At 37.4% G+C, this 14,254-nt stretch overlaps 1 protein-coding gene across 8 annotated transcripts in view; it reads right to left on the reverse strand.

Moving 5' to 3' along the window:
* The window catches only part of RSF1 (remodeling and spacing factor 1), a 106,199-nt gene that overhangs the window by 61,453 nt on the left and 30,492 nt on the right, over positions 1–14,254 (reverse strand). The window contains exon 2 of one of the 8 annotated variants that reach the window (XM_015569664.1): positions 3,230–3,275. The exons of the other annotated variants lie outside the window; for them this stretch is intronic. Coding sequence (XP_015425150.1) covers positions 3,230–3,253 — 24 coding nt within the window. The 5' untranslated portion in view covers positions 3,254–3,275. The remainder of the gene's footprint in view (positions 1–3,229; positions 3,276–14,254) is intronic. 8 annotated transcript variants of the gene reach the window in all.

Raw genomic sequence — 14,254 nt, forward strand, 5'->3', positions numbered from 1 at the left:
AGAGAGAGAGAGAGAGAGAGAGAGAGAGAGAGAGAGAGAGTTGTTGAAGAGAGAGAGAGTTAAAGAGGTAACCAAGAGCCAAAATATATAGGCCAGGGTAAGGGATTAAGATTTTATTTCAAATATGATGAGAGGCCAATGGAGTGTTTTATTTTTCAGTTTTTAAATATTTCTTTTTATTGACTTTAGAGAGGAAAGAAGAGGGAGGGAGAGAGAGAAACATCAATGAGAGAGAATCATTGATTAGCTGCCTCTTGCATGCCGTACTGGGGATGTAGCCAAGGACTCAGGCATATGCCATGACTGGGAATTGAACTGTGACCTCCTGGTTCATAGGTCGACGCTCAACCACTGAGACACTCCAGCCAGGCCCAATGGTTTTAAATTGATAAATTTATCATTTATGTTTCAAAAATAGCTGTTTTTTTTTTTAAAAAAAAAAACATTGTAGAGAGGAAGGAATGGAAACTAAAACACCAATTTTAAGGCAAGAGATAATGATGACAAGAACTATGTTGGTAGTAGTGATAACAGAAAGAAGTAGACAGCTGTATTTTAGAGGCAGAATCATAAGGACTTTTGATAGAATGGATGTGGATGGAGGGTGATTGGAAAGAAAACCCAATGGTGACATCTAGATTCCTTGGCATGAAAAAATGGAAGAATGAAAGTGCTTTTGACTAAGGTATTAAGAGAATACCTGAGAGAAGGGAGTTCACAAGAGATCTCTAATGAGCTTGAGGTAAGGGTCTTTGCTCAAAGTTACTGGTTCATAGATCTTTCCACTGGATCTTTTCAAATCTGAGTCAAGAAGAATTTTTGGCTGAGCACTGACAAGTCAAGGGCCATGTCTACTCTTCTTCGTATCCCTAACCTGGGACAAAGTATGAAACATATAAAAATGCTTTAATTTAAAAATTCTATTAAGTTAATGACTTATAATTTCTATAGCCAACACATCTTAAAGAATATTATAAATTCTTACTAGCTAGCATTTATTTCATGTTTACCATGGGCCAACTACTGTTCTAACTGCTTTAAAATATATTAACTCAGTCAATTCTCACAAGTGTTAGACAGATGTACTGCTATCCTCACGAGGGTATGTGCTTCAGCCAAAGAATAAGAGAAATAGGAATTACTATCTTTAGTCATTTCTGGTGAAATCAGTATATACTTAAGATACCAATCAGGTCAGCTGTCACCAATGGAGATGTAGACAAGGGCCAGACTGAGAATTATAAATCATCTAACTCCATTATTTATACTCAAATTATATCTCACCAAGTCTCCCTGATCTAATATTTAAATATGTCTAACTGTTTTATAAATAATAGTATTTCTGGAGGACTGAACCAGACATTTACTGAGCACATTAAGTACTGGGGGGTGAGGGGCAGAGATGAATTAACAGTCAGGCTCAGCTGGAAATTCAGAATTCAGAAGGAAAAAAGCAGAGGGGCATGCAAAGTCATGTAATCAGTGAGTTTTCCACCAACTAAGTAACTGATATAATTATAAACTATGAAAATACAGAGAAGAGAAACCCTAATTCAGCCTATGGATAAAGGGAAATTAAAGAAGGTTTTATTCAAGTGATGACATTTTTCTAGGATCTGAAGGATGACTTAGGTCTTACCAGACAAGGAGATAAAGAGCATTTCAGGAAGAAAAAAAACACAATATGTAAAGCAATAGGAATGTGAGTGATGATGTGTCAATGTGAAGGTGAATAGAGGAACTCTTTATGTTGAGTCCTAGATCCCTGGATCTTGAGGACTTGGGGCCGGGAATGGGCGAGACAAGGCTGTGAAGGAAAGCAGTGAGCAAGGCTGTGAAAGTAGATCATGGCTTATAAATATGGGGACTCAACATGTGTTTGGAAGAACTGATGGGAAATAGTTCTGTTGCGTTGTGCAAGACAGAAGGATAAACTCTGAGGTTAAAGAGACCAATTAAAGCCTATTTTGCAACAATTCAAGAGAAAGGTAATGAAGTCTGAGTTAAGCTTGGCTGAGGATACTCTAGAAAAGGCAGATTCTGATTGGTAGTGCATTTATCTTACAAAAGCAGTAACATCCTATGTTTAATACTAGAGGCCCAGTACACGAATTCATGCATGGGTGGGGTCCGGCTGGCCTGGGTCAGCGGGAGGGTAGGGGAGAATAAGGGGAGGGGACATGGGAGGTTGGCTGGCCAGTCCCACCCACAATTGGGGTGGAGGGAGCCTATCGGGGGTGGGGCTGGCAGGGGAGAGGGGCTGCCCCCTAATCGGGCCTATTGGCCTGCTGCAGTGCGTATCATAGCAACCAGTCATTCCAGCATTCCGGTCACTTGGCTTTTATATAGAGAGATATGGCTTTACTATTTACGATATAATTTTCTCATACAGTTTTTCATTAGAGGTGGGCATCCTGTAAAACGACAAGATTTTTGAAAGCAAAAGGAAGTTTTATTCATCTTTCCATTTCCTACAGTACCTACCAAAAACAGAATCTTGCTAATAGTGGCACAATAAATATTTACTGTATCAATGTTCTCTGGTATAACTACTGATATAATCTACTATTATAAGGGAATATATGGGAACACTGCCTATGAGAATGCTTTAAAGGTTATATAAAAAGGATGTTTCTTTAATTCCTTAAAAATACATACATGAAAAAGTTCAATGGCAAGTTTTCTCAAGCATCATGATTTTGAAAATCAAAAGAACACCAAAACCCCAACAACTGACCAGATGTGCATGCATTAATTAACTAGTTCATTCCATAAACATTTTATCAGGAATTTACTGGGTGCCACAGTGCTTGACACCAGGATAAATAAGATACAACTCCTGATAAGGAGCTCAGGATTAGTGGGACAGGCAGCTGGAATCGCAGTTAACCTATACATTGGGCACATTTATACATGTCAAAAATTTGAGAAACTATTCTCAAAAGCAGTCTGTTTAAAATCTTAATCAAGAAAAAGGTGCTCTGAAAGTATGTGACATAAGTCTAACATGAAAAATAAAATGCCTATCATAGCACCTTTAAATTTTAGGTATGATTAATTATAAACCTAAAATATACCTCAATGGAAAGAATGTAAGTACCTCCTTCCATGTAATCTGCTTTATATCACTCATTTAGACATAAAGGGCAATAAGACTTTAGTATCAAACAGGTTGAGAGGCAAATCCTGGCTCTCTATCATCAATGTGATCTCGAGTTAAGGCAATTACCTCTCTGAATTTCAGGATCTTCATCTGTAAAATGGAGGTTTTGTAGCTAGTAAAAGAGATGAGATAAAGAAGATGCCTATCAGATACTCGCTGTACCATAGCTCCCTTATATAAATGCAAATCTGAAAATGGTTCTAGAGAATCAACACAAGAACCAATTGGAACACAAGGAGAAATAGAAGGAATTAAAAGTTGGCAGGAAGTAGATCAGTGTTCTTCAAACTGTATATAAACACTGTCTCATGACACTTTTGTTTTGCATATATATAAACATATATAAATAAATGTGTCTACAATTTCAATAAAATGACTGGTGGCTGATTTAATTTCCTGCCTTCATTATCTGGGTAATTAACCCTATGTTATACTAAATGGCTTCCCTTGTTGTGCTCTGTATCCAATACTGCAGTATTTACATTAAAGCTGAGATTACTGCTAGATTTACAACTGCTTTTGTATTTTTATAAATTTTATTGTGGACATATATATATAATAAAAATAAAATTTGCCATCTTAACCATTACATGTACAATTCAGTGGCATTAATTACATTTACAAAGTTGTATAACCACTACCAATTTTTATTTCCAAAACTTTTTTATCACCCAAACAGACACTCTTTAGTCATTAAGTAATAATTCCCATTTGCCTCCAACTTGCAGCACCTGGTAATCTATAATCTACTTTTCTGTCTCTGAATTTGCCTATTTTAGGATAGTTCATATAAGTGGAATAATCCTATATTTGTCCTTTGGGTCTGGCTTCTTTCACTTACCACATAAAAGAACTTCATTCCTTTTTAAGGGTGAAAAATATTCCACAGCATGAATATATCACATTTTATTTATCTCTTTATCTGTTGATGGACACTTGGGTTGTTTCAACCTTTGGCTACTATAAATTATGTTGAAATAAACACTGGCATACAAATATCTGTTTTCAATTATTTTGAATATATAGCTAGGGTGTGGAACTATTTGGTCCTATGGCAATTCTATGTTTAGCTTTTTGAGAAATTGCCAAACTTTTTCACAACAGCTGCACCACTTTGCATTCCCATCAGAAATGAGGCTTTAACTATCTCTATAACCTTACCAACACTTAGTATTGCCTTTTCTTTTCTTTCCTTTCTTTTCTTTTCAACAAATAGCCATTCTATTAGGTGTTAAGTGATATCTCACTGTAGTTTTGATTTGCATTTCCCCAATGACTAATAATGTTGAGCATATTTTTAAGTGCTAATTTATTGATCTTTGTATATCTTTGGAGAAATGTCTACTCAAAACTTTTGTTCATTTTTAAGTTGGGTTGTCTTTTTGTTGTTAAGTTTTAGGAGTTCCTTTATAGTCTGGATATTAAATTTTTATCAGTTATATGACTTGCAAATATTTTCTCCCATTCTGTAGGCTGTCTTTTCACTTTCTTTGTAATGTCCTTTGATGCACAAAAGTTTTTAATTTTGATAAAGTATAATTAATCTATTTTTTCTCTTGTTGCTTATGCTTTTGGTGACATATCTGAAAGTCTATTGCCAAATCCAAGATCATGAAGATTTATCCCCATGATTTATTCTAAGAGTTTTAGCAGCCCTAACCGGTTTGGCTCAGTGGATAGAACATTGGCCTGCGGACTCAAGGGTCCCGGGTTCAATTCCAGTCAAGGGCATATACCTTGGTTGTGGGCACATACCCAGTAGGGAGTGTGCTGGAGGCAGCTGATTGATGCGATGTTTCTAACTCTCTATCCCTCTCCCTTCCTCTCTATAAAAAATCAATAAAATATATATATTTTTTTAAAAAGAGTTTCAGCACTTTTATTTCAGTTGTTCATCCATTTTGAGTTCATTTTTGCCTATGGTATGAGGTAGAGTGTCTGCTGCATTTTGCAAGTTGTTAAATTTCAACAAATACTTATTTTCACACTATAAGCAACAGTCAAAAGACGTTTATGCAATACTCCATTAAGTACTCAATAAATCTTATATAATTAGCCCTCTCATTTTAAACTTAGACAAAAATCAAGAGACATGTACATATCATTAATACAATACTTTTTAATGTGTTCTTAAAGTCTTTATACTTAGGAACTTTTACTTAGGAGGTCCTATTTTTACTTCCCAGGCTTATCTGCTTAGCTCAAGCAATGGGAAAGACCTTTAAATTTCTATTTTTATGTAACTTCTTTCAAAACACCTGATATTAGAGTTATAGGTATGGTTTACTAGGTAAGTAACTGGCTATGAAGGAGCAATACTTCTGAGTATATAACAGAAAGTTCATGACCAATACAAGTGTGCACACTTGGAAAACACCTCTAGAGGAGAGAAGCAGGTTCCAGCAGTCTACTCAAAGACACTTTTGCAATCAAAGAAAAATAGCAATAATAATTACATCTGTCTCTTAGCAATTACTAGTATTATGAGGCTAATCATGCTTGATTTCCTTTAAAGAACAATTTATTAAAACCTGGCTTTCCCATTACTTTTCAAGGCCTTTATATGGGCAGGAGGCAGGGCAGTAGAAAAGCAAAGGCAGAGGTATTAAATTTGTTGGAGGCGGGTATCTGTTTATTAACATGGCGGTATTCACTATCTATGGCTAAGATGTCTGAAACTGCTCGTGTGGTATCGAAAAACATTAACCAAAGGAAATAGAGGAGTTTCATGGAAATATGACAGTTAATTGGCAGAGAAATTTTGTGACTTACTAAGTAAAAGGAATATGAAGCTCGATAAGGCCAAGGCCTACGTGACTAGGGAAGGAAGGGGTTAATGGGGCCTCATTAGTTGAAATTTCCACTCACTGCATTTCTTTATCTTTAGAAGGGTAATTTCACCTTAGAAGTAAAAAAGTCACCAGCTAGATTTTCAGGTCCCTTTACATTCTGGATAATATTGGAGAATATATGTTGGCAAATGCAGGATAAATAAATGCCCTTGATTGAGTACCTAGACACCTTTTTCTTTCCCTCTCTTATCAGTTACCAAGACTTACTGATTATACCTTTCAATTAGCTCTCATATCCACTCTCTCCTCTCTGCCACTATTACAAAAACCATAATTCAGATGTCTTCATTGCTTAGTTGGATTATCACAATAACTTCCTTTCAAGTGACCCCTAGTCCACCACTCACTGCCACTCTCTAGGTACTTAACATTACAGTGAAGTTAAGCAATTGGTAATTTCCTACTCATTAGCCCTCGCTGTTGTGACTCAGTTGGTTGAGTGTTGTCCTGTGCACCAAAGGGTAGGCAGTTTGATTCCAGGTCAGGACACATGTCTAGGTTGCGGGTTTGGTCCCCAGTTGGGGTGTCTGGGGGAGGCAACCAATCAATGTTTCTCTCTCATATCGATGTGTGTGTGTGTGTCTCCCTTCCTCTCTCTAAAATAAATAAAAACATATTTTTTAAAATTTTCTACTTATTTTATAAGTCTTAGTTCAACTGTTTTAGGGACCCACTAATAAAAGATGACAAAATATGCCAACACTAACTGATTTGTGGTAGCTAACTGGTTATGCTTAGCAGGGAAAGCTTAGACTGGAGATATATATATATATATACACACACACACATATATATAAATAAATAAAGAAGTAATATGCAAATTAGGTCAGGACGCTGTAACCGTCACAACCAGTACCCCGAGCCTGAGAGAACAACACACAGGCGCAGCCCAGAGCCTGAGAAAACTACACACAGGGGGGCGGGCCAGCCCCCAGCATCCCCAGAGTGGAGGCAGTGTGGTGTGCCCAAGCCACTGCTGCCGCCCGGCCCCAGCAGCCCCAGATCAGCCCTCAGAGGGAGGCCAGACTGCAGCTTAGGCCCGCTCCCCAGGAGGAGTGGGCCTAAGCCATCAGTAGGACATCCCCTGAGGGCTCCCAGACTGTGAGGGGGGGGCAGGCTGAGCTAAGGAACCTGCCCCTGTGCACGAATTTTGTGCACGGGGCCTCTAGTCCTATATAATAAAAGGCTAATATGCAAATTGACCAAATGGTGGAACAACCGGTCACTTTGCCACACACTCACCACCAGGGGGCAGACACTCAATGCAGGAGCTGTCCCCTGGGTCAGTGTGCTCCTACAGGGAGAGCACTGCTTAGTCAGAAGCCCTGAGCCGGGCTCACAGCTGGTGAGCGCAGCGGCAGTGGCAGGAGCCTCTCCCACCTCTGTGGCAGCACTAAGGATGTCTGACTGTCGTCAGTCAGACATCCTCTGAGGGCTCCGGGACTGCAAGAGGGTGCAGGCCGGGCTGAGGGACCACCCTCCCAGGTGCACAAATTTTGTGCACCAGGCCTCTAGTGTGTTATAAGTCAAGAAACAGGCTTAACAAATGCCAGATATTAGCTCTGGATTTAAACAGAATTGTAGCCCCGTCGGCATGGCTCAGTGGTTGAGCATCAACCTATGAACCAGAAGATGACGGTTCTATTCCTGGTCAGGGCACATGCCCGGGTTGCAGGCTCTATCCCCAGTGTGGAGCATGCAGGAGGCAGCTAATCAATAACTCTCTCATCACTGATGTTCTATCTCTCTCTTCCTCTCCCTTCCCTCTCTGAAATCAATACAATATACATATACATATTTTTTTTTTAAAGAAAAGAGCAGGAGCCTTTCTTAAAGAAAAAAATATTTTAAAAAACAACAACAGGATTGTATATTACTTATATTCCACTGACTCACACAAAAAAGAAGCAGCTCTCTAAAATACATAAATACAATGGTGCCACAGGAGAAAGACAAAAGATCAAGAGCCATGTAACAAGGAAGGTAAAAATTTCTATCAGAAAACTAACCAATGTAGCTAATGAGTACAACTAAGAAGTAAATATAGAGTTAAGTTTATTAGCAGCCAAGTAAAAGAAAACTCAAATTGTCTAAATGATTAACTCATCTAATACTGATGCATAAAAGATTTTAAAAAGCATTCAAGATGTCTACAATCTACAAGAAAGGCAATTGTGAAGGGCAATATAAGTGGTATTTTGAAGCACTGGATTCATAAAGTCCTAAGCTTGAATGCTAGCTCAGCCATTTCTAGCAATCTGAGACTGGACAAGTTATTTAGTTTGCTAAAATCAATTTCCTTGTGCATAAAATGAGGATGATACCTATTTCAAAGGTGAGTTATATAAAGAAAGAATTAAATACAGTGCCTGGTAAATGGTGAACATTCAATATATAAACTACATAACAGTTTCTTTTATGTAGTTACACATAAATCCATGAAGGGATATATTCTTAGAAGGCCTCAAGGAGAAAGTAATGCTTCAGCTGAGATCAAAAGGATAAATAAGTTTGCCAGGAAAATAAATTAGTGGGGAGGCAGTCCAGGCAGAAGATAACAGTATGTGCAAAAACTCTGAGGAATGAAAAAGATAGCATGTTCTGTGAATGGCACTGAATATTAGTAGGGCACATGGGAGAAGATGTGATTAGATATGGCTAGAGAAAAGTGGCTCAACTATTAAGACCACTGAATGTTATGACAGAGTTTAGACTTTTAAATGAAGGAAAACCACCAAATAATTCTGAAAGCAATATAATAATTAATTTTAAAACTTTGTGTTTAAAGGTCACTCTTGTAGCAGTGAGGAGAAGGTAGTAGAAAAGTGTACACTAAAAGCTAGGAGACCAATTAGAAGGCAAATGTTTAGGCAAGAGATGATAAAGGCCTGAGGTGTGATAGCCTCTATTAAGAAAATTATCTTAACAGTATCTTTTGTTTTTTATAGAGAAAGAGCACATTTTGATGAAAATGCAAGAAATTTTTAGAAACTGCCAATCATTGGCAAGTTTTCTAATCCAATTATAAACCCCTAACAGAATAAATCTGTATTAGTTTTCTACTGCTGTGTAATAAGATACTACAAATTTAGTATCTGTTTTTCAATTTAATTTTTTTATTTTTTGTTAATCCTCCTGTATGCACCCTGACCAAGGTGGGGAAATCGAGCCTGATTATGTGTCCTTGACCAGAGTCAAACCTGGGACCCTTCAATATGCAGGCCAATGTTCTAGCCACTGAACCAACCTGGCTAGGGACAAATTTAGCATCTTAAAGCCTCACCCATTTATTAGCTCATAGTTTCTGTAGGTCAGAAGTCCTGTATAGCCCAGCTTGGCTGGCTGGGTTCTCTGCTTACAGTCTCACAAAGGTGATATCAAGGTTTTGGCAGGTCTTGTTCCTCTCTGGGGGCTCTGGGCAAAAACCAACTTCCAATCTCATTCAGCATGTTGGCAGAATTCACTTCCTTATGTTTTCCATGTGACCCTCCACATTCAAGCTACCAGTGTGGTGAGTCCTGCTAACACTTCAAGTATCTCTGACTTCTTCTGCCTACACCTCTTCTGTTTTTAAGGGCTCAGATAATTTACAGTGAGCCCATTTGGATAACTCAGAATAATCTCCCTATTTTAAGGTCAACTGATTAATAAGTTTAATTACATCTATAAAGCCCATTTGTCATATAACATATACATGAATTTAACAATAAGGAGCAAAGATCATAAGGGCCAAACTTTCGCCTACCATATATAACCCATGCCAGCTGTTCTAAATGTCTTCCATAATATCACCAAGTGACCACTTCTCTAAGTATGATTTCATGTCGAATACTTCCTACCTTCCCTTTGCAGTCTACTTATATCTTTCACTGTTTTCCTAAACACTATTCTTTAGAAGGGAGGAAAGAGATCAATGCTTATCTATTTTTTATCAGTCATAATCTGTGGGGAAGCATGAGACTTGGTTGGAAAGTTTGTAAGGAGGATATTCCGAGAAAATGCAAGTGTGTGGAAGGTCGCCTGCCCTGTTTATTGGAATTCTGACTTGGGGGACATTTAGGGGAGTGTTGAAGGTGGCGTCCCTGATTACTCCTTGAACTTCCTAAACAAGGATTCCTTATGCTTGATCCCTGGATTACCTTGCCTAGAAGACAATGTAAAGACAAGTTTCCTCCCAAGATTACTCACCCTATTGATTGTTTCTAAAAGATAAACTTTATCTCAAACTGCTGTTACAACAAAAGACTAACTAGGTAGGCAATCGGGGCTGCCTGGCTGCTACAGCCAGGCTGTCCCTTAGCCCTCTCTTTCATAGTGAAATTGTGCTGGAGTAATCTGTTCATGCATCATTCAGCAGCTGTTGGCCAGTCCCTGCAATAATCTTTACCGCAAACATTCAAAAGATGAGAAAATTGTCAGTTTCTTTGCATTGCCCCCAAAATACTTTATCCTGATACCACACTTCACTTCGAGCACTGACATTCTGCCTGGCATTATCTTTACTTGTGTGCTTACTTTAGTTTTCTTTCTTTACTGAACTCCAGACTCATAAACATCAATGTCTCATATATCTCCTGCAGTAACTTACCAAGTCCCTTACAGAGTAGGCCATTAAAAAATGTTTACTAAATAGGTGGATGAGCCCTAGGGGGTTTGGCTCAGTGGATAGAGCATTGGCGTTCGAAGTGAAGGTTCCCAGGTTCGATTCTCATTTAGGGCACATGCCTGGGTTGTGGGCTCGATCCCCAGTAGGGGGTGTGCAGGAGGCAACCAATCAATGATTCTCTCTCATCGCTGATGTTTCCATCTCTTTCTCCCTCTCCCTTCCTCTCTGAAATCAATAAAAACATATTTTAAAAAATAAAAAATAAAAAATAAAAATAAATAGGTGGATGAAAATCTGCTAACTTTAGCAGCTGTGGATTCTTAGCTAACCATATTTATGGTTAGATCCTGTGTTAAAATGAATTATGTTATGACATCTCCCAGCCTTTCTATTAGATAACTCTGCACTGTATGCTACACATGAAATGTTTCAGGGGTCAGAGAAAAGAGCCAGCAAAAGAAAATATGATAGCACAACTAGAGGTAGGAAGAAACCAAGGAAAGAGATTTAAAAAGATTCAGCTTTGGAAGAACGATAAAGTTTAGTAAACAAGAACTGAAGAATGTCCACTGAATTTGGTAAGGTTCATTTTGACAAGAGTCATTTTCTGGTGGGCCAGTGGGGCCAGAAACCAGATAGGGAAGATTAAGTAGGAAGTGAAGAAGTGAACAAAGCGTATGCTGGCAATTTTTGAAAAGCTTGATTATAATGTAATTTATATTTTTAATTCAGTATTACTATTTTTAAACAAAATGTACTCAAAAATTTTCAAGTGAGCATTTTATAAGTGTTAATGAATTTCAAAGACAGCATGAAGTACATGTTATTATTACCACAACCACAACGGGGTGGAATTCCACAATATGTTAGAATCCAAGTTATCCCATCCATTAGGATAGTGAGAGAAAATTTACAGCATAGTTTCTCCTTCTGCCATTTTTATTTTGGAGTAAACCACTTACCAAAAACTAGGCAATAACAAGAGTAAGTAGGGTCATTTTTTAACTTCCAAGGGAGTTTTAACATACATTCAAAAGAATATAAATCATTTATTTACTTGAGAAATTAAAGCAAATTACTGGCGAAACTGGCAAGTTGCATTTCTACAAATTTTATTTTTCAAAGTACTTTCGTAACTGTCATTACTACATGATGATTCACAAATTGAGATTCAGGGCATTCATCTTTCTCAATATTCTTTTATGCTCTAACTGGAAGGATATGCCAAGTCACAGATTTATGAAACGTATTTCCTAGGATCAAAATCTTAATTAATAGTAGAGAGTTAGGACTCTTGATTCTTAATTCAATGCTTTTAATCCTGAGTCTAGAAATCACTACAATCAGATTCCACGAAAATTTACAGAAGCAAAAAATAATATAAACCAAAGTTTTAATGATCTCAACAAATCCTCACGCCAATGGTAATACCTGAATTGTTTGCATCATTTAAGATTCTATGAATCTAAATTACTAAGAAATAAAGAGAGATCTAGAATCCCAGAAAAGACAGTTTATAAGCGTAAGTTTACAAAATAAATGGGCTCTTAAAAAGTTGCATGTAAGCCCTGGCTGGTGTGACTCTGTTGGTCAGATGTCTTCCTGTGCACTCAAAGGTTGCCAGATTGATTGGCACATGCACAATTTCAATTTTGGGCTTGATCCCTGGTAGGGAGCATGCAAGTGGCAGCTGATCAGTGTTTCTCACAGTGTTTCTCTCTCTTTCCCCCTCCCTCTCTCTAAACAATCAATAAAAATACGTTTTTAAAAAGCTACATGTAAATACAATTTTAATAAATTATCATGTTGCCCTGGCCAGTGTGGCTCAGTTGCTTGGGCATCCTCCCATGCACCAAAAAGTTGCTGGTTAGATTCCCAGTCAGGGCACATGCCTGGGTTTCAAGCATAATCCCTGGTAGGGGACATGCGGTAGGCAGCGATCTATGTATTGCTCTCACATCAATGTTTTTCTCTCTCCTTCTCCCTTCCTCTCTAAAAAAAAAAAAAAAAAAAAAAAATTAAAAGTAAAAATATCCTCAGGTGAGGATTAAATAAATTCTTATGTTGAAGGAACTACATAGTTTATGAAAGTAATAGTTTTTAACCCCCTGCTTCCCTTTTTATTAATTAGCACAATCACTTTCCTCCAACAAAATATTTCATGGGTTGTTATGGACTGAACTGTGTCTCCTCAAAATTCACATATTAAAACCTTAATTTAATCCCCAATGTCTGTATTAGAAAATAAGGTCTTTAAAGAGAGAAGATAAATGCAAATCAAAACCACACTTAGACAACACTTCACACCCACCAGCATGGTTTAAATCAATCAATTAATAACACATAGCTAAGTGTTGGTGAGGAGGGATAAGTTGGAATTCTCATACATTTCTAGTAAAAATTTTAAATGCGCAGCTGCTTTGAAAAAGTCTGGCAGTTTCTCAAAAAGTTAAATATAGAATTATCATATAACCCAGTAATTCCACGCTAGGTACATATTCAAAAGAAATGAAACCACATTGTCTACCCAAAAACCTGTACATAAATGTTCATAGCAACATTATTCAAAATAGCTAAAAGATGGAAACAAACAAAATGTCATAAACTTTTAAGTGGTTAAACAAATGTGGTGTTATCCATACATACACTGAAATATTATTCAGGCATAAAAATAAACAGTTCTTGCCCAACTGTATATCAAACCCGCACCTTTGGTGTACAGGACAATGCTCCAACCACTGAGCACCAGGCCAGGGCAAAAGAAACAAAGCTCTGATACATGCTACAACACAAATAAACCTTGAAAACATGCTAACTAAAAGAAGCCAGACACAAAGGGCCACATATTATATGATTTTATATATATGAAACATCAGAATAGGCAAATCCATAGAGCCCAAAATAAATTAGTGGTTGCTAAGGACTCAGGGAAGGAGTAGTAACAGCTAATGGCTATGGATTTTCTTTTTGGAGTGATGAAAATATTCTGGTTTAGATACTGATGACTGTGCAACCTTGTGAATATGCAAAAACACACCCACTGAATTATATACTTTCAAAGGGCAAATTTTATTATATGAATATATTTCAATTCAAAAAAATTTAGCCATAACCTTTTGTTATGACCGAAAAACTGAAAGGGTTTAGAATTTATAAAATCACCTCATTCCATTTCTCAGATTTTACAAAAAACTAAGACACAAGGGGCAAAGCAGAGCTGGGATTATTATACAAGGTATTTCTTTCTCAGTTCTAAGAAACAAACCCACTTTAATAAACAGATCTATTTACAAAGGACTATACTCTTTAAATATGTTAAAATCTATGTCCTGAATTTCTACCACCTCTTTTTAAGCTCCAGGTCCCTGATTGTTAATCATTAAATATTTTGTTAAAGGCAAAACAGCAACTTCGCAGGTATTTAAAAAGCACTTTAGCCCTGGCCAGAGAGGCATGGTTGGGCGGCATCCTGTGCATCAAAAGGTTTCCAGTTCAATTCCCAATCAAAGTACATGCCTAAGTGGTAGGCTTAATCCCCAGTAGGGGATGAGCAGAAGGCAGATGATCCATGTTTCTCTCTCTCCCCTTTCCCTTCCTCTCTCTAAAAATAAAAATATATTTTTAAAAATGGGG

The sequence above is a fragment of the Myotis davidii genome, unplaced genomic scaffold (assembly GCF_000327345.1).
Source record: "Myotis davidii unplaced genomic scaffold, ASM32734v1 scaffold646, whole genome shotgun sequence".
Classification (NCBI taxonomy): Eukaryota; Metazoa; Chordata; class Mammalia; order Chiroptera; family Vespertilionidae; genus Myotis; species Myotis davidii.